Source organism: Liolophura sinensis, chromosome 1, assembly GCF_032854445.1.
Source record: "Liolophura sinensis isolate JHLJ2023 chromosome 1, CUHK_Ljap_v2, whole genome shotgun sequence".
In the NCBI taxonomy this organism is placed as follows: domain Eukaryota; kingdom Metazoa; phylum Mollusca; class Polyplacophora; order Chitonida; family Chitonidae; genus Liolophura; species Liolophura sinensis.
The window spans coordinates 81,431,263-81,450,332 of record NC_088295.1 but is presented as its reverse complement, the minus strand read 5'-3'; the positions used below and the strand labels follow the sequence as shown (position 1 = coordinate 81,450,332).

The 19,070-nt window shown below is 38.5% G+C and overlaps 2 protein-coding genes across 2 annotated transcripts; both read left to right on the top strand.

Moving 5' to 3' along the window:
• The first annotated feature begins 1,492 nt into the window (after positions 1–1,492).
• LOC135464624 (peptide methionine sulfoxide reductase MsrB-like) lies at positions 1,493–11,163 on the top strand. The gene is made up of 6 exons (XM_064742081.1): positions 1,493–1,535; positions 3,696–3,845; positions 8,706–8,833; positions 9,125–9,135; positions 9,730–9,868; positions 10,865–11,163. The coding sequence occupies exons 2-6, from the start codon at positions 3,728–3,730 to the stop codon at positions 10,973–10,975; spliced, it is 507 nt and encodes a 168-aa protein (XP_064598151.1). The 5' UTR covers positions 1,493–1,535; positions 3,696–3,727; the 3' UTR covers positions 10,976–11,163.
• Positions 11,164–11,734: 571 nt separating this feature from the next.
• Positions 11,735–18,727, top strand: LOC135481847 (outer dynein arm-docking complex subunit 4-like). Its single transcript, XM_064761582.1, has 12 exons — positions 11,735–12,720; positions 13,051–13,182; positions 13,615–13,768; positions 14,079–14,140; positions 14,680–14,848; positions 15,293–15,499; positions 16,014–16,221; positions 16,528–16,614; positions 16,872–17,068; positions 17,787–17,855; positions 18,043–18,150; positions 18,539–18,727. The coding sequence occupies exons 1-12, from the start codon at positions 12,604–12,606 to the stop codon at positions 18,631–18,633; spliced, it is 1,605 nt and encodes a 534-aa protein (XP_064617652.1). The 5' UTR covers positions 11,735–12,603; the 3' UTR covers positions 18,634–18,727.
• Positions 18,728–19,070: the final 343 nt, after the last annotated feature.

The following is a 19,070-nucleotide window of genomic DNA, read 5'->3' as shown; positions in this document are numbered from 1 at the left end:
GCATGCCCTGATGAAATGGTCTTGTGGCGGCCTAGCCCAGATCAAACCAGACGCATACCAAGTCCGCAAGTCTCAGTACATGTATAGATTTATTATACTGCAGGTGAGGTTTGCAACTCCTGGTCTAATTTTCGTAAATTCAAAGATAGAGATGCCCGGCTTCCCAACTGTGTCGTTGGATGTTAGATCAGTATTCATACATGCTTTTATTGCGATCTTACAAGTATGCAGCCTACGTCATTTTGTCTAATCTCTCGGATTAATCGCATATTTAGTGATCTCCTACATTGTAATCAGTCTTTGGATTCAAGTGCTCGAAATGTTGTCCTATTTTCACAAAAGTGTGTGGAGGGTTATTTTGGGTAATCTAGGCTTCAGTTTGAAATGTGAAAAATTAAAAAAAGAAGTATTGAGCCACTTAGAACTAATGTTTTACCACATAAACACTAATTGTCAGTAACACCTCGTGGGACTTGACAAAACGAGCAGAATCCTACACTTGCCAGCTTTCCACAACATCTGACGCCAAGATATTTCTGAAATTTGGAGAGTGTGATTTGCATGCTGTTTTATTTCTCCACGCCTTAAAGCTGTAAGGGCTACAGCGTCGTGGTTTTGTCTGCCCAAGCCCTCGTGCTTTTTTTTTTGTTTTGTTTTGTTTTTTGCTCATAGCGATGTCATGAATTATTTTCCGAACAAGGGCCGTATTTCATAAGAAGTGCATTTTGTTTCTTTGTTTCATTGTGACCACCGTATCCTATTCACAGTTATTGTGAGAACTTTAGTCGAGACAAACATAGAGACCCGTGCGCCGTTTCGCCTTTTCGGCTCTGCCGTTGCATTAATTTGCATATTCATTAGGAAATTTGCTTAACTGTGCTCATGCATCTTTGTGGCCGCCATAACTGTAAACATATTCAGAGGAATTGCGGGGACTTGTACTGAGATCATTGGGATTCATACATGCACCTTTATTTGCCTTTTGAAGTCTCCTTCATTCGTTTGCATATGAACCAGCACGTTTAATCTCTGAACCGATTAAATAGAAAATTGAAATGCATGTAGTTTCCCTAGAGAGGATGTCTGCATGTCTACATCTGTCTTTTGATTCTTTCAAACCTATACTTAAAGTTGCAGATTAATTCAGTTTAATTTGCGTAACTCTTGTGACCACGATGTGTCAGAGCCTTTTGGCAGTACATTCACGAAAGTCTTGCCATCTAAACCATGAAAGGCTAAGGAGTGTTGCAGTTCTACCAGCTGGTATTTTCATAACCTGGGCCTAACAACCACGAAACTATGCTATTAATCATTTTGGACCTATATTTACAAATCTGTAAAAACACGGGGAACGAGTTAGTGGATTTGTTAGATCCACCATCGTTGTATTGATTCATGCGAGCCATTCATTGTAACATTCACAACGAATTGGTTGACACTGTTTGTATTAACCGGTTTTAAGTTGAGTGCATGTTTTGGTACAAATCGCCAACTCAGTTCTGTTGTGACGAGTAACAGTCGTGAAGCCCGATTATGTAAGTTTTAATTTACTTGAAAAACGTTACTTAAGCTGAGATGTCCATCCAAGTTAGGTTATTAAGCCTTAGCATGTAATTAAGCACTTGTGTGACCCATATTTTGAAGTTACAGCAAAACGCCACACTACGTGCAGACCTCTGAGTTTGCAACGGAGTTTGTGAAACACCTCACTCCGTTATGACTGACTGAACTGAATAACAGTCGCGATTGATTTGACATCACTTGAAGGACATCCACTCTGCCACAATCTTCACAATACAAACTCAACATGCTAGCTCTTAGCCAAGAGAAATAAGCTAATAACAGAACTACGTAGTGTAACAAGTGAATTGCCAGCGCGGCGCCGTGACCAAGGAGACAGTCACCAATGCGGTCGCTGTGAGTTCAAGCCCAGCCCACACTGGTGCCCTCTTTGGTCGAATTTTAGAAGGTCTGGCAAAATCCTGCGGATGGTCGTGGCTTTCCCTCGGGCTCTGCCCGGCTTCCTCCCAGCTTAATGCTGGCCGCCGTCATATAAGTGAAATATTCTTGAGTAGGCCTACGACGTAATTTAAACACCAATCAAATAAATTAATAGTTGTGAATTTTCGAATGTTAGCGGAACATTTTGTCGCTGTTCAATGAAAAAAATTTACATATGCATTATTTTATAGTGCTATGTGTCGTAAGCTCCAAACCTATGGAAGACATATGATGGGGCCTAGATTCTCCTACTACATATCACTTACCGGTACAGAAAATATATAGACCTTCAATGTGCAATATTTTATTTGTTATTTATATCCTGACATTTTCTCCACATGTATATAAATGCGTATCAGTTTGCATCCGTGAAAAAATAAGCAATGTGCCATCTTCGTCGTATTTTTCTGATTCTATTCACACGCGCTGCAATTTCCTTCACGTCCGCGCTCACAAAACCTTTTTACAGTTTTAAACGCTGCCTGTAGGCAATTGTACTTTCTACAAAGCTGCTTAATGCTAATGCAATACAGATATTTACGTAAATTAAGCACATGAAGAATTTCTGCCTCTTTTTTGGTGAACTGTATATCGCGCGGAAGTGCAAGGCCTTTTGATGCGATCCACGAAGATTTGATAGTGACTGCATGAAGAGACAATGAATGTAGCAGACGGCATGTGCAAAAGTAGTTCCGACAAGGTGAACTGTGGGTCATGGTTCAGGGTCTCCAGCAGTGTAATAGCAAAATGTAATAACAAAAGTGATATCTAGTGAAGATATCATTTTTATCAGTGAAGGAAATACTGGGATTTCACTGATGTATAAAGTATTCTACCCCGTTGTTAGTTGCGGGCCGTTGAAAATCTACATATTAAATACAGTGAGTTGTCAGATTTGCTTCGTGATTTATATAAAGGTGAACTATCGGAATTCCCTTCAGTTATAAAAGTGTTATTTCGCACAGTTTACAGCTGTTTCTACATTTTTCATATTTTACACCCAGGCACAATGACGTTAAAAAAGAAACATTTGTTTCAAGACGTTCCAATCAGAATAGCCGCATGAAATATGCAATTTTTGCCATATTTTCTTCATTTTTGGGGGTGGAATAGACTTAAACGCCTTCGTCTTGGTGTTTGTTGTGTAATACCGCTGAACATTGTTTCGTGCCTCGTCAAATGCCGTGAATGCGTTGTTGTGTAATCCCGAGAATGCTGCCCACGGTTCAGCAGTATCGAGTTACACAACACACACCAAGGCGAAGATGTTAAACCAGTTGAGGGGTAAAAATAGGTTGTGTTGGATTTGATTTTCATCTAATTTAGCAATTTCTGTTGGGACTTCCATGAACAACGATAGTGGGATTCTGTAAGACCGATCGGAAGATAGAGACCACGTGATCCCAACAAACGGTATGGATGAAGAAAACGGTCCTCCCAACGTTGTAGGAAAATGCCAATTTTTGAATCACTTTCAGCGATCTTGTATCCGTTCGAGTTGTATAATTTTCAGTTTTTCTTATAGACGAAAAGTGACCTTTTCCCCAATGGTTTAACGTTGGGGGACCATTTCGTTTTAGACAGGAAAGGCTGGTCACGTGACCCTCAACTTCCGATTCGTCTTACAGAATGGGATGTTAGGTATTCGTGGTAGAGGTAACCTGTCAAAACTGATAATTTCTCTTCATTTACAGGTTTTGTTGTACTATGCTACTATAGGTGATTGATGGGATCTGTGTTGCGGCTGGCGTGGACCGTTGTGTCGACGATCTCATTGCGGGGCTACAATGCTGTCCGAACCGTCGGTGTTGTGTCGGGCCGATATCTCCACTGGAGTGAAGCCCGTAAGCTAAGATTTTGTTGCTACTGTATAACAGAGTTGCACAAGTCCAAGTTATATCGAACCATTGACATGAGTAGTAAGGATACAACCCTCAGGTTAACTGATGTAAATGAATAAACTGGCAAGATGCCGAATTTCACCGGTTAGGTGTGACCATTTGCCATCTATCACACATTCGTGGCGTCCCTGGTATTGTTCTCTGTGGTGTGGGCTTTGTCTTTTAAAGTGAAAGACAGCACCTGATTAAGGTTTATGCCCACTGAAAGGCAAAGACAAAATTCAAAGTGTCTTAAACCCGCATTAAGTATTTTTTTTTAGATTTTTTTCAACCCAGTGAAAGTTCAGCACGGCTCCATTACCCAGAGCAAGGTGACGTCACGTTTACTTAGCTCCCTAACGTCGAAGGTATTTTCCATATAACAGTCTAAGCAGTAGCCTGTGGCAGAAAAGAGTTGTAGATTTCGGCGATGAAGGCCCAAGTTATACATATAGTTTTCTCGGAAATGGACAGAATATTTCTTCCACTGCTTGAACTGTTGATGCTTTAGACCTACTGTATCATTTACATTTATTCTATTTAAATAGCCTAGTTGCAGATACACGGCCGGGGTATCCCTGGTTCAGGTCGTGGCCTCCGGAGGGGTTGTACTAGTGATTTTGACCACATTTAATGTTTATAAAATTACAATAGGATTGTTGTACAACTAGATTCATGCTCGGTTCTGACACAAATTGAAATAAATTTAATCACCGCTGAGACTGCCCAAGGCGTTCGACTGTCGCTGGATTTTATGCTTCAATTTTGTACGGGTGGCTTATAAGATGAAAGCAGTGCTGACCTAGTTATCGCTGACGTCAGAGAAAGCACCTCTGCTTGGATACGGCTTGAATAATTTGGCTTTATTTTATAAAAGAAAACAGAAAAAACATTTCTTGTATACGAGAAGGACGCAAGAGCGAAATTTAAATTCTTCAGTTTTAATCAATTCAGAGAAAAAATTATGTCGTAAGATTTAATTAATTTTAAAGCTTTGTTCGTCGAGATGCCGCCTTCTCATTCCCATCAACCTTCGGCACCTCTAATGAATTTTGCACTAACCCTGATATTTGTTATTTAAAAACTGCTGACTAAATGAACTGCTAAAATGAACGACCAAAAATGTTTTGGAGACGGTATGCTACTGTCTGACATAAATTGTGACACCGTCGTTGAATAATACACCCTTTGTAAATCAACTGAGTTTACGTTTGTGGTGGTCCGTAAATGATACAGACCTGTCCCACAATTAACGCTGTGTGAAATTGCCCTTCGGCTACATGTAACTAAATCGTTGTAAACGATCTGAAAATGATGTCTTATGCAGTAGTTCTGTGTTTTGGTATATCGCTTCATGGAGTGAAGGGGTAAAGGCTACGCACAGCTTAGGCAATCTGATAGCAACTATATGATGGCCGCCAGTGTAAAATGCACAATGCACATACGCTAGGCAAAAGTCCTAAAATCTTACGGCAAAGCACTGGAAGAGTTCAACTTCTCATACTATAAGATCTATTGACACCTAAATGTTACTATTCTGACATTTCTGAGTTCAAAATCACTTCCAGTCAGCTGGTATTTCGTGAAAAAGTGGCCTGACTCTGGACTACAAAAATTTCCAATATGGCTGCCATTGAGAAAAGGAATGCTTCCTCCTTTAACTGAAATGGTTCTAATGATCCAACTTCTGGGAATTTCTCCCGAAAGACCTAAAACTTCATGAGACTGGATGTTAACAGATGTGGAGTCCTATCACTCCTGACTGCTCTACCATGGTGAAAAATACTCCGAGATACACCAACAGTGTCTTGATCACACTCCAGGAAAACAGTTCCAATGTCGGATCTCCCAGCCCCTTGAACCTCAACACCTCTGTCAACCCATCATTGTGTCAACAAGCAAGCATTTCCAGCTATCTGTACGAAACCAGAAGAAAATTGCTCATGCAAACTTTGTTTTACTAAGCTTTACGAATGCAAGGCCTTCGTTGAGAGTGAAATCCAAAGACTAAACAGACAAGTCCAAGAACTAAGAGACACTCTACAGAAAGTCAAGGCAGTTACAAGAAAATATGCCAATCAGGCAGGAGAACTGAACAAAGCAGAAGCTGACACACAAAAGGACCCAACCTCCTCACAGGCGAACAAAAGCTCAACAGCACAATATTACAGTGATCATTGGGAATACATGCAAGACCACCAGTCGTCCAAAAAATGGTGGTTTTTACCCAAAACCCAAGCTGCCCCCCCTTCACCACCACCACCACAACAAGGTTATGAGAATTCAAACAGTAACTTGGTGGGGAGACCCGGCTGAACCAAACACCCCACTCATTGGGAGTTCCATCATTCAGGGTATAAGAACAAAAGGTCTTGCACCACGAGTCCAAGCCATGACTCTCAGAGGTGCAAAAAATCAAGATGTGAAGGGAAAATCGATGAGCAGTGATGTGAAAGAATTATTCTTCAGGTCAGAACAAATGAAATGAATACGGTGATCTGATGAACCACATATATGAAAATACCAGAAATTGAGATTATTGTATCTGTCTCGTATGGATTCTTCCCCTACTGATAGGAAGATCTCTGATCTTCTGATCAGTCTCTCGGATCAATACATTCCTTCGTTTGTTGACAATGAGAAAGTGTTCCGCATTCGCAGTGGCAAAGTGAACAGCGAATTTCTAGTAGGTGACGGCCTCCATTTAAGCCAAAAGGATACGGCCAAACTTCTGTGGAACATTCATCACTATGCGCCTATACTTCGCAACCAAAATGCCAAGAATGTGTCAGCTGCGAGGTACAATGAACGATGCTACAAATGTGGTGAACCGGGATATCTGGAAGCCTCGTGCTGGCGCAAGCATCCAATTCAGTGTATGAAATGTCATCATCTGGGGCATAAAGGCAAAGAATGGACTGAATAGGACTTCGGCAAAGTGATTATCAAGAGTGCCGATAACTGCCTTGGCTATTTTACCTGTGGTAACTATACCCCATCAGGAATCAGTGATGTTACTGGTACATGTAATGTGTATTACATATATATATATATATATATAGAATGTGTATTCTTCCTCAGCCTCCATATCTGCAAGTAATGAAGTGCCATTGTATTGTAAATACAGATTTATTTCAACATGTTGTCTTATATGTGTTTATCAGACTATATGACTGTTAACTTCATCCATTGTATTTATGCTTTATCATGTATTGAGGATGGCTTTAATGTATCCAACCTAATATGCATCCTTTCTGAAATGCCGTCCACAGTACCGTTCCATTAAATCCAAACAAAATTTTACCTCTCTGCCTCCCTATTGCTCCACCGTCACTTAATTTACCCACTGAAGGAATCCTTCGTGCTCATCTCAATATATGTCATTTATTACCAAAACTTGAGCAACTTAAAATTTTATTTTCCAAACCAAAGCTAGAGGCTGAAGTTATAGGATTCACCCAAGCCTTTCTAACCCTAACCCTAACCCTAACCCTAAAAGTGATATGTCCGATTCCGAAATCCTTTTCAACGGTTCAATCAGTGAAGCCTTTAATGAGTTTTTCACCGATGTTGGTCAGAGTCTAATAGCCACCCAAAGAAGAAATGTGTTCCTCATTTTGAAAGACTTAATAAACACATTGACGAGAAAATTTCACTTGATACTTATTTCTCTATACCAAATACCTCTTAAAGAATTTATCTTCGTTTAGCCATTGTGAATGGGAAACTTAATGGGATCATACTCATAGATTTGAAAAGGCGTTTGATAAACTCAATCGCAACTTTTTCTTCAACTTCGCAATTCCAAGTTGTACTCTTTTCCATATATTGAAATGGATGCCTTTTAATGCAAGGGTAAACTTCAGAACTGTCTCAATGGTTTACAAAACACTAAAGAACTTTATTCCCAGCTATCTAAAGCAACTTCATCCTAATATTAAAATGTCCAGTTTTAATCTACGAAATTTAAGACATAACTATCACTATCACCTCCCAAAACCTGAACTAATTATCTCAGAAATAGTTACATCTTTTGAAGCATTTTATATAGTGGAATTCACCACCTTTACCTTTTTAAACACTTTGCCTAATATATATATATATATATATATATATATATATATATATATATATATATATATATATATATGATGGCAGCCTCGACTCACACCAGCCATTTGTGCAGTATTGTCATTTTGTTCTACATGTTATTCGGTCAAATCTCATTAAAGTAATAAAGTATGATACTTTTTAGAAAGCTTGAGTGTCCTGCTTTCGATTGAAATATGTTTTAGCCATGTGCTGTCTTGTCCTTTAAATTGTATTTATGCAATAACTAGGACCCTGCTGGTGTACTAATTATGTGATGACAATATATCATTTTGAATAATTCTAAACTAGTGACGTCTTATAAATTACAATGAAGATCATTATATTTTTTATGTAGTTCTGGTTGAAAGATGATGCTATGGGCGTTTATCTGCTGATATCTAAACATTTACACGAACTGTTATAAAATAAAAACCCCTGAGGTAACTTTTATTTACCAGGTAAAGGTGTATTTCACCAGCCACGTGTGGCTATTTGCAAACGATCACATTGTCGTTGCTGCGCTGGTTTTAGTCTCTATGCTGGCCTTAGGAAGTAGTAACAACTTCTCGATTCTGTCTCCTTGCACTTTTGCGAATAAGTTGCATTTGGATCACATACATATTATTCTTTGGTAAACATCTGTGATATGTAGCGAAATATTCAAACATTGCTAGTAATACAGCTAAACACAAACACTCACAGAAGTTAACTCAGCCCGTTGTTGTATCTTAGTTCTTTCCAGCGGGAACAATAAACAGTGCGATGCCGGTACGCAAAGACTGGAACTCACAGTTGAAGAATGGCGGCGTAAGCTGACACCAGAACAGTATTATGTCTGCAGACAGAAGGGAACTGAAGCGGTGAGACTTCCGAGTCCCAGTTTAGACGTCATAATTTGCGTGGCAACTAACTACAGCAAATTTTAAATTTTATTTGCAGGCTTTTCTCAAGCTCTCTTCCTACTGGCAAGGTTAGACAGCAGTTTGCGGATAACTGTAGGTTTCCTTAAACCAGTTTCCCCCCACCGTAATACATGTTGGCTGTAAAACGCCTACCAAGGAAATAAATAAATAAATAAATAAATAAATAAGTAATTGTACAGTTAATTTGTACAAGTTTTTACTGACGTGTAATCTGTGTTTCTGATTCAGCCCTTCACAGAGTGAGTTTTACCACAATCATCGAGCTGGGGTGTACACCTGTGCAGGCTGTGGAGCACCGCTATTCAGGTATGTCCTGTGCACATGTACGTTTGTCAGTATGATTTGATTTATTTATTTATTTGATGTTGTTTTACGGCCGTTCACAAGAATATTTCACTTATACGACGGCGGCCAGCATTATGGTAGGAGGAAACCATGCACAGCCCGCTGGAAACCACGACCATCCCCAGGTTGCTGTCAGACCTTCCCGCGTACGGCCAGAGAGGAAACCAGCATGAGCTGGACTCAAAGGGGCTCTTGATCCATTACGCTGCGCGAGCGTACTAACCAACTGAGCCACGGAGGCCCCATGTCAGTGTGAAGGAGCTGTGTTGTTTCAACAAGAGCAAATCTGTGTATTATTTAAGTTTCATCTTACATAAGTATCAATTTAAAACGTTTTAAGAACTACTTTCGCGTGGTGTTCTGCTTACGAAACAAAATTATTAGATAACAATAATGCACATGTATTGGCATTGAATGGATATGCGTGACTTGTTTGTATAACATTCACTGAGGTATTCTTGGGGCACCGATGTTTTGCTTGAATATAGTTCAGAAACGAAGTACGATTCTGGTTCGGGTTGGCCATCATTCTACGAAGCCATGAAAATGGGAGGTTCTGGTTCCAACGTGGTTAGCAAAGTGGACACCTCACATGGAATGGTGCGGGTGGAGGTACTCTGTAAACAGGTAAGCAAGTTCCACGGTGGAATTGTTCATTTGAAAATGTGTGCATTATATTATGTATTGAATTTCGACCACGAAAAACTTAATATAATATAACGACATCAAACGTTTTTGATCTTCTTTGTTCATCCGTCAAAAGGGAGTAAAAGAATTGTAAGGAGTATAAAGTTTAGAATGAATTTGATGATTTGAGGCCATGGGCCTATCTATAGAGGAATTATTTCATTCGACTGACAAGGTCCAATAAGAAATGGTCTGATTCCTCGGAAATCACACGAGAGTCACGTGATTATGCTCGTAGCGTATCAGACTGAGGAAAGGTCATTGTTGCCGGATTTCTCGGTTTGACGCAGGTGCAATCACCAGTTATGGTCGGACACCAGGATACAAATCACTTGTCTTGCTTCCTAATGTGTATATAAAGTACAGGGTGATTTTGTAAGTAGGACTACATTGATAAATGAGCGTTAATAAATAAGAATCAAAAGGTCCAAGCAAATCAAGTCTTTGACCATCGCTGTCGAGAAATTTCCGCTGAACTGGAATATACTCTTTTCAGCGCATGTTCCGCTCTCTGTATTGGCTTTACATCACTGCCCCCACTAACAAACTTTGCACAGAAATCTTTAACAACACCGAGGTCACTTGGGTCATTGTTATGAGCCAGAGAGAGATATCAGAAAACACAAACAATCTATCTCAACCTATAATTCAAATAATGCTTTTACAAATGCATTCTCAGTATCTAAAATATATACAACATTATTCTAATCAACACCTTGAAATAATTGATGAATGCTGGTTGGTTCGGTGCGAGGACAGGAGTGGTGAGGCTAAGTCTACACAAGCCTACATGCGTCGCACAGGCTCCAAAGGTCAAACTTCTCTAGTGGTAGCAGCCATGCAAAGAGAGCGTAGAGAGCAGCATATACGCTGTAAGGAGTGTCCGAGTGGCATACAGGTGACTGCAACACCTGATGTATACTTTCAATTTTTCAGTGTGATTCCCACCTTGGTCACGTGTTCGACGATGGTCCTCGCCCAACAGGGAAAAGATTCTGCATAAACAGTGCTTCTCTCGACTTCATACCGGACAAACCTAAAAGCTAAACAAGTATAAAAGCTTTGAGGTAGAGCACATTCGATATCGGTGTCATATACATAAAATGAAATCAATGATTCTCAGTGACCTTGTGCAGACGCACAAATCGAGATGGTGGAAGCCGATTTCCATTAGCCGTTCACAGGGAATGATTCATCACTTGAGCTGTATCGCAATATTTTTACCGCTGAATGTTAGGTAAGTTTTATACATGCAGTAAATGTTACACTTAACTCAATCCATTGAACTGATTATTTTATGAGCGCTCTTTGATGCATGAAATAACAACTTTTTCCAGGTAGAAGTTTCTCGATAACCTACCGCGTTGGGGAATTCTGCGTCGGTTCGGTCAGTTGCTAACGATATTGTCCTTTATCATTGTCTTTCTGTATATATGATTTATTTGTTAATAATAAACGACACTCACATATTTGGCGATCAGTTTTGTATTGTTTCCATTTCCACAAGTGTATATATAATTGAATATCAACGTGAACAGTTTAGTTAAAAGTGAAAGATGGGTAAAGCATTTCTCTGATTATAAGGATGTCAATCAATGCAGTCTACGTGGTTTAAGATGATATCAGTGGGCATTTGATTCTGATGTAGTCTCCGTTATGCTAGTAAGATGAATTCCTCGAAAAGGCTTGTGAATGTGAAATTTATGGTGGTATTTATAGTTGTTTAATAATATTCTAAATAAGGATGTGATGCTTGTCTAATAAATTTATTTGAATGTAAATTTGTTGTTTTTATCGAGGCATGAGTTTAGCCTACATTATGATAATATTTATAAAAATATAAATATGATCCAGATTGCGGTTTAATACATTTGTTAGCTGAAAAGAACAAATTCTAATGCCAAAATATATATTAAACCTGTGTTACATCCTCATTTATGACATTATTAAACAAAGACTATAAATAGCAAAAGGTGGTCCCAAATACCCGCCATACAAAAATTATTTTCAAGTGTCTTTTTTGTCCCTTAAGGAAAATCGGAAAAAATATTGAAGACCACATTTAGGAATAACTTTTCGCACTCTTTCATCTGAGCTTTTTCGTTTTATATGTTTTCTCCACCTTTAAAAGGGAACTCATGAGTTCGCGATATGAAGCGGAAAGACCATACATTACTACAATAAGTTTCAGTCCCATGACGTAAATACAAGAGCAAGCCTGATTATACGATTAGCGGTTAATCTTAGCGCACAGTAATCTGTCACAGCTTGTTCTCTTGCAAAAATGACCAAAACTCAACATAGGCCCCTAACACAGGTTACCTATATGGTGTATGTAGGCCTACAGTTTTACACACAAAATTTGTCTATATTAAATTAACTTTCTACGTGAGACAAGACTGAAGTTGGACTTTTTTAAACGCTGATCATAACAGGTATTTGAAACGAAATTAGATTTCATTCACTGCTGAGTCTGATGTGTACAACTCCGTTGAGGTTTTGTTTGTCAGCTGGCCGAACATGTCCGCGTGTGTAAGTGATTACGTCAGCGGTGCGTGGTCGCTAGGCGACCCTTTATAAGCTGTCATTCATAAAGTTGATCACTCCAGACGAGAAAGGTTGCGTTGTTCATTTTGGCCGAAAGTTGCCCTCCTTGCCCGAACCGTGCCGCCGATATGTATGATGAAGAATCTGACGGAGGGCCAAAAGGCACCTTTGAAATATATAAAGCAGAAGCTGACACCTTGTTTAAACAAGGGGAATACAGAAAGGCCATTCACAGCTATACAACGGTAAGCGTGCATTTATATAACGGTGGTTAACAACAACAACTTGGGTGCATTCAAATTTTCTAATGATAGTACTGTAACAATTGGAAAATGTTTTGGCATTGAAAGTACGTATAGATCAAGAGAAAGTGGTATGACAGGACCTTTGTCACGAAAGTTGCACTTATGTGAAGTGAAATAGTTTGATGTGATACATGTAGTTTGTCAAGTCAAAACCAACCCAGGCTCAAAGTTTTCTTTTTTTGCTGTGGTCTTGAATTTTCCGCTGCATTCCAGACCTGTCCTATAATATACATGTTTACAATTTCTCTCTTTTCTCTTTTCACTCATCAGGCCTTAGACCTACAGCCTGGCGATCAGAATTGCATGGTTTCTCGCTCAAAATGTTATCTGAAACTAGGAGATACTGCCAAGTCATTAGCTGATGCCGAAGCTTCCCTTGCAGAGGACAAGACCTATCACAAGGTATATACATTAACCACATCATAAAAGTGTCTGCTTAATCAGTAATCTTCATATACACTGTACACTACATTTTAACACATGATAATGCGCGTCTTACATGTCAAATCATTTGACTGGTATAAAAATGCTGAATAAAACAGCACAGTATTTAGTTTTCATGAAAGCATTAAGTTAGCTTACAAGCTAACTTACATTAACATTACATTTATGTGAGCGAAAATATATAAAATCCTGGGATTTTGTGTATTTTCAGTCACAAAAATGTAATGTTCTGTTATCTGAAGCTAATTTAAATGTTGATGGAGTGCTAAATACAGTTCCCCATTTCAAGTCCATATGAGCATGAATTTGGAAGGTGTATTATAATAAACACATAAGTAACCCACCTAAATTCTCTCTCTTCATATTTTTGTTTTCTTTCTTTTTCTTTAGGGTTTATTTCAAAAAGCAGAAGCACTGTATTACAAAGGAGACTTTGAGATGGCACTTGTGTTCTACCATAGAGGTCATAAACTGAGACCAGAGTTGCAAGAATTCCGCCTGGGTATTCAGAAGGCTCAGGAAGCCATTGATAATTCTGTCGGATGTAAGTTTCTAACTTGTTCAACACACAGTTCCCTGATTGCATACACAGCTGTTTTTTGTTTTTGTTTTTGTTTTTTGTTTTTTATTATTATTATATTACTGTTATTATATCAAAAAGCACAGTAGATAGACCATGACCAAGTGTAGTCAATATTTTATTAGATTATTTTGCCACTGCATTAAATGTGGTCATGTGTGGATTACAATGTTGGCTTTGAGGTCACACCATTGTAGAGGAATTGTAAGGGAATAAGCAATTCTAAACAACGCAGAAAGGACTTTCTTTTGATGTGTCATTTATTTATTTGCAGCATCTGACACAGTAAAGCTCACAACGAAAGGAGACCTCTCCTTCTTCCAAAAGCAAGATGAGGTAAGATATTTCTTTGAGTGATTTCATGAAAACATAAAATTATGTAGTGATGTAGTGATGTAGTGAACTAGTAGTTGTGATAAAGCTAGGGGAATTGTACAAAATATAAATACTCACATTTATTATTCACCTAACTGTCCAGCTTCAAAGATATTCTGTACTGGTAATAAATGAAAACTGTGCAATACGAAGTCATGTTGGACACTGATGACTTGCAGTGTCACAAGTTGACCTCAGTGACATCATTGGATGAATGACTTACTAGCACACGACCTTTATGTTGAGTCTTTCTGAGAATTGAATGAAAATTAATGTTGCCATATATTGGGCATGTCAGATTCTGTGAAGATAAGGAATTCACAAACTTGTCTTGATGCCTGAATGGTACGTATGTGTTTTTATCATACTTTAAATTAGAGTCTTCGTAAATCACATGGTTAAATGCTATTTTAGAGAGCACAGAACTTGTTCATATAGAGCCATACAAGCCAATAACCTGTGCATGTATATTTGTAAATTTGTTTGCTTTTATATTTCAGAAAAAGACAAAAAAGAAAACCTATGGCTCATATAACAAACAGCAGCAGAAACAAGTCAAACCCAAGAGGGAAATCATTACAAATCCTGCCCTGGAGAAGACTGTCAAACAGCTGCTGGGAGAATTGTATGGAGACAAGATCTATCTAGAAAAACTGCTTAAAGAAATTGGTGCGTACACTGAAATGATCCCTAGCTTTCCACAGAATATGTTAAAGTTGGTTAGTAGTCTTAGCTACGACATATGTGATCTTACAAAGCCTCGTCCGAAATTAGCACGAATGTTGTTTTACACGATTGGTAACACTGAACAAAAAAATGCATGTGAACGCAGATAATGTAACAGCCTGTCCTATTATCATTTAAATAGAGTCCATACTTCAATTTTTACTTAATTTATGAAGAGCTTTATCAAGTTGCATCTAAGTGCCACTGTTTCTGATAGCCTGATTCTTGTGTGGAGATTTTGATACATTTAAGTCTTGCCTAATTGATTGAAGTTTCCAGTCATCACTTCTTGCTAATGAATGGATTTAAATCAAATTGCTGTCTAGTTTTCTTTCATTTTTTTACGTCAGTAAATTTGTGTACCTTCAACGTTATTCATCTCCCTAGATCCCAGGAGTGACACGGGGAAAACCATTTACGACCTGGTTGAGGAGGGTTTGTCATACCTGGACACAAGGACAGAATTCTGGATGCAGCAGAAGCCTATGTATGCCAGGCAGCATGAAAAGGTGATGCAGAGGAAGGCTCAGAAGACAGGAGGACAAGAGTCCCCTAATGATTATATAATCAAGGAGCTAGAGAAGATAGATCAAGGTGAGTGATATCATCAGAACAGGGCTCACACAAGTTTTGAAGCTGTTAAAAAGTCCTAAATTGAATTTGAAAAATCCATGGGGGTTGATATGATAGAGGGCATTGAAATGTCTGGAAATGAGCAAAATTTGATCGACATAACTTCTTAAGGAGCTAGAGACTTCTTAAAAAAACATGTGAGTAGTACATTGTAAAACCAAAATCAAAGGTGACAAATAAAAACCACACATGCTAAAATGCCTGATAATTTCCGTTGTTTTTCAATGTCCATGGCAATTGTTGATGTCAAGGCAATATTAAGCCCTCAAACATTTCAGTTATACTCTCTCACAGCACATCTACAACTCCTGGAATTTAAATTTGTGTGGTAAGCTGTGATAACTCTGTGATAAGCCATTCATTTCTGCCTGTTTGGAACTTCCGTACATGTAAGAAGTATTCCTAAAAGTTATCAAAATCAAATCGTAGAACTGAATTGGTTAATAAGCTGTTTGTAATGATTGGTGTGTTACAGCACAGGCAGAAGGTCGATTTGAGGACAGCCTGAAGAGGGCTGAGCGTTGTATGGCCACGGTGAACAATTACCCAGACAGTATTCTGACAAACAAGCTCAGCGTGGTTGCTAACCTACACAGTTGTCTAGGGAATGCCTTCCTGGAGCTGAAGAAATACTCCAAAGCTGAAGATCATCACACCATGGACCTTAACATAGGACAGAAACAGTAAGATATAGTTGGACTTCATGTAAAAGACAAACCATTTTCACTGTAATATTTCAGCATTTTATTATGGCATCATCAGGCAGGAGTGCCAAATGGGTAACAGTGATATATATATATATATATATATATATATATATATATATATATATATATATACACGTAAAAAAAAATGTCTGTACAGCCACTGAATTTCAATTCTACTGATGTTACAAGCTTTCAGTGAAAATTTCATGATCTCTGTTATAATCTTTGTTTCACTAATCCGAAACTCTTTACTGTTGGTTTAATTTTTTTGCATAATTTCAGCCGAATTGAGGAAGCTGAATCTCGAGGCTTGGATAACTTAGGAAGAGTTTATGCCAGGACAGGCAAATTTGACAAGGCCATTCAAGTGTGAGTACTACTATTGTTGCCCTATTCTGGCTAATTTCCCTATGCTCAAAAAAGTTGTCCATAGTTAATACGTAGGGAAATAAGATGGTTTAAAGGTAGAAGCAATTCCACTGCACACGGGTCTCCTCCAACCACTGACTGTTGCAAATAAATGAAATTAATATGTATTATGGGGGTGGGTCTCTTCATTTTTGGTCTTTGGTTCCCATATCCTGGTGTAAGTATAATAGTATTCAAATAATATCTGGATGTCGTAGGTGGGAGAAAAAGATACCGATGAGCAAATCTGATCTAGAGAGCACATGGCTGTACCATGAGGTGGGTCGCTGCCACCTGGAACTGGGACACCTGGACAAAGCTCAGGAGTATGGGGAAAAATCATATGATGCAGCGGAAAAGGCAGAGGATGACCAGTGGCAGCTACAGGCTACAGTGCTAATAGCTCAGGCACAAGGTGAGCTCATTAGTGCATTTCTGCTGAATGTCTGGTGGGTTAAAATGAGCATATGAACTATTCACTGCACAAGTAATTACATACGTGTATCTTGTAAATCTACTTAAAAAATAGTGGAATACTTTAGAATTGAAGAATACATTGCCAAAATAACAGGGACGGAATGTGAATTAAAAACATATGAAGTAGCAGCTATAATGTATTTAAAGAAGAAACAATTGTATAAAAATGCGAGGAGGTGAGAGCCAAGCTGTGGTTGCATAGAAATGTTAGTATTCTGACTGGTGAGAAGAGAGAAAGAAGGAAAAATAACATACGTGTGTCTTAGAGTATGTCCAATTTCTTCCCTTTCAACTCAAGAAAGAAATATAATTGTATTCCAAGTGTAAAAATATTGAAGCATTGGCGTGTTCATGAGATTGAAAATTCATGATCACCAGCCTGTGTGAGGGATGCCTCCATGCCTTCTAATTATCTGGTGTGAGGAAGTTAATTGTCAAGGTGAATCAGTACACCATAGTGGAATGACCAATATGCTTGCCTTTCATCCTTTATTCAGTCCCATGTAATGTGCCTAACATAATTGGTCATGTTGATACAATACCTGCTTCTCATCGACTAATGTGTTATCCTGATGATATCGTACATCTGTATGTCTACCTGATATATTATGTTTCCCAGGACGTGTTGTTGAACTGCAATTGTTCTTCTCTTTCAGTCAAGCTTGGAGAATTAAAACCGGCTCTTGAGGCCTTTGAAAAAGCCTTGGATATTTCTAAAGTCATTGGTAAGAAAGAGATCGGTGTTGTCTTAATACAGTTTACTCGATTGGTTTGTATGAGTTCCGCTTCTCTGTGAATTTATGACCTTCATCCTGTCCCAGAACAGTTCTTGTAATTTAAAGTGAATTTATTATTTGCAAAAATGTGATCCTATATTGTTGACTGACATACATGACTTCTAAAACATTGCAGGGGATGAACGAGCGGAGGTAGCTATTAAGAAAGCCATGGATGAAGTTAATGCTAAAATTGTCCAATACATGAAAGACAACAAGGACAACGCAGAGACGGAGAAAACTGGTAAGAATTCTCTCCATGTCTTCCAAAATAGTACTGCCAGATTTGCTTACTGCTGTTATGGTGGTAATCCTGCCAGAACTGCCAGAAACATTACCCTTGTTAGTGAACGCTACCTTTGTTAATAAACACACTGGTATGATTGCAAGGCATTGTTGTAGCTGTCGTGAGGCATCACCCTTGTCTCTAGTCATGATATAGCTTAATAAGACTTATAAGTAATAGCCACGTGTGACCATATGTGAACTATCAAACTGTCGTCACTGTTCTACCTTTACTCTCTGCTGTAGTCCTATATACCCATATGTTGTAAGAATAAAAACTCCGAAACAATGGGTGCAAAATGTCCCCAAGTCGTTTATGAACTGATGTATTACTTTTTTATTGACAGATAATGTGGATGAAGAAAAGGAGACAGAGGAACAAGAAGAACCCAAGGCTGATAATAGTGCCACAGAGAACACAAAGGATTTAACGGAGACATAGAGAAAACCTTGGGGGAAACCAATCACAAAGTGCATGTTCAGACATTTTTATACGAAACAGATGTGGAACGCATTTATAAGCTTATCTGTGATGTGAAACACAACAATCTGCATATCTTGTATGTATATGTATTATTATAAATAATAACGTATCACTCAATGCGTTTGGTTTTGTTTTGTCGTTTCCTCCCGTTGCAAGCAAATATACATATAATAAAATAAAACGTGGAAAACACTTACACAGCACGATGGCAAAATGTAGGGTTTACTTGTCATCTTCAGCAACACTTTTTCACTAGAAAGGGAGGAGAGTCAATATAGAAACACAAACTTTCTATCTTTCGATCTGGTCACTGCTGAGATATTCAGATTTGTCTTATTATCTTCATTAACATGATTGTATTATTGATTTATTAACAAGTCGTCTCCAGGTGGTTT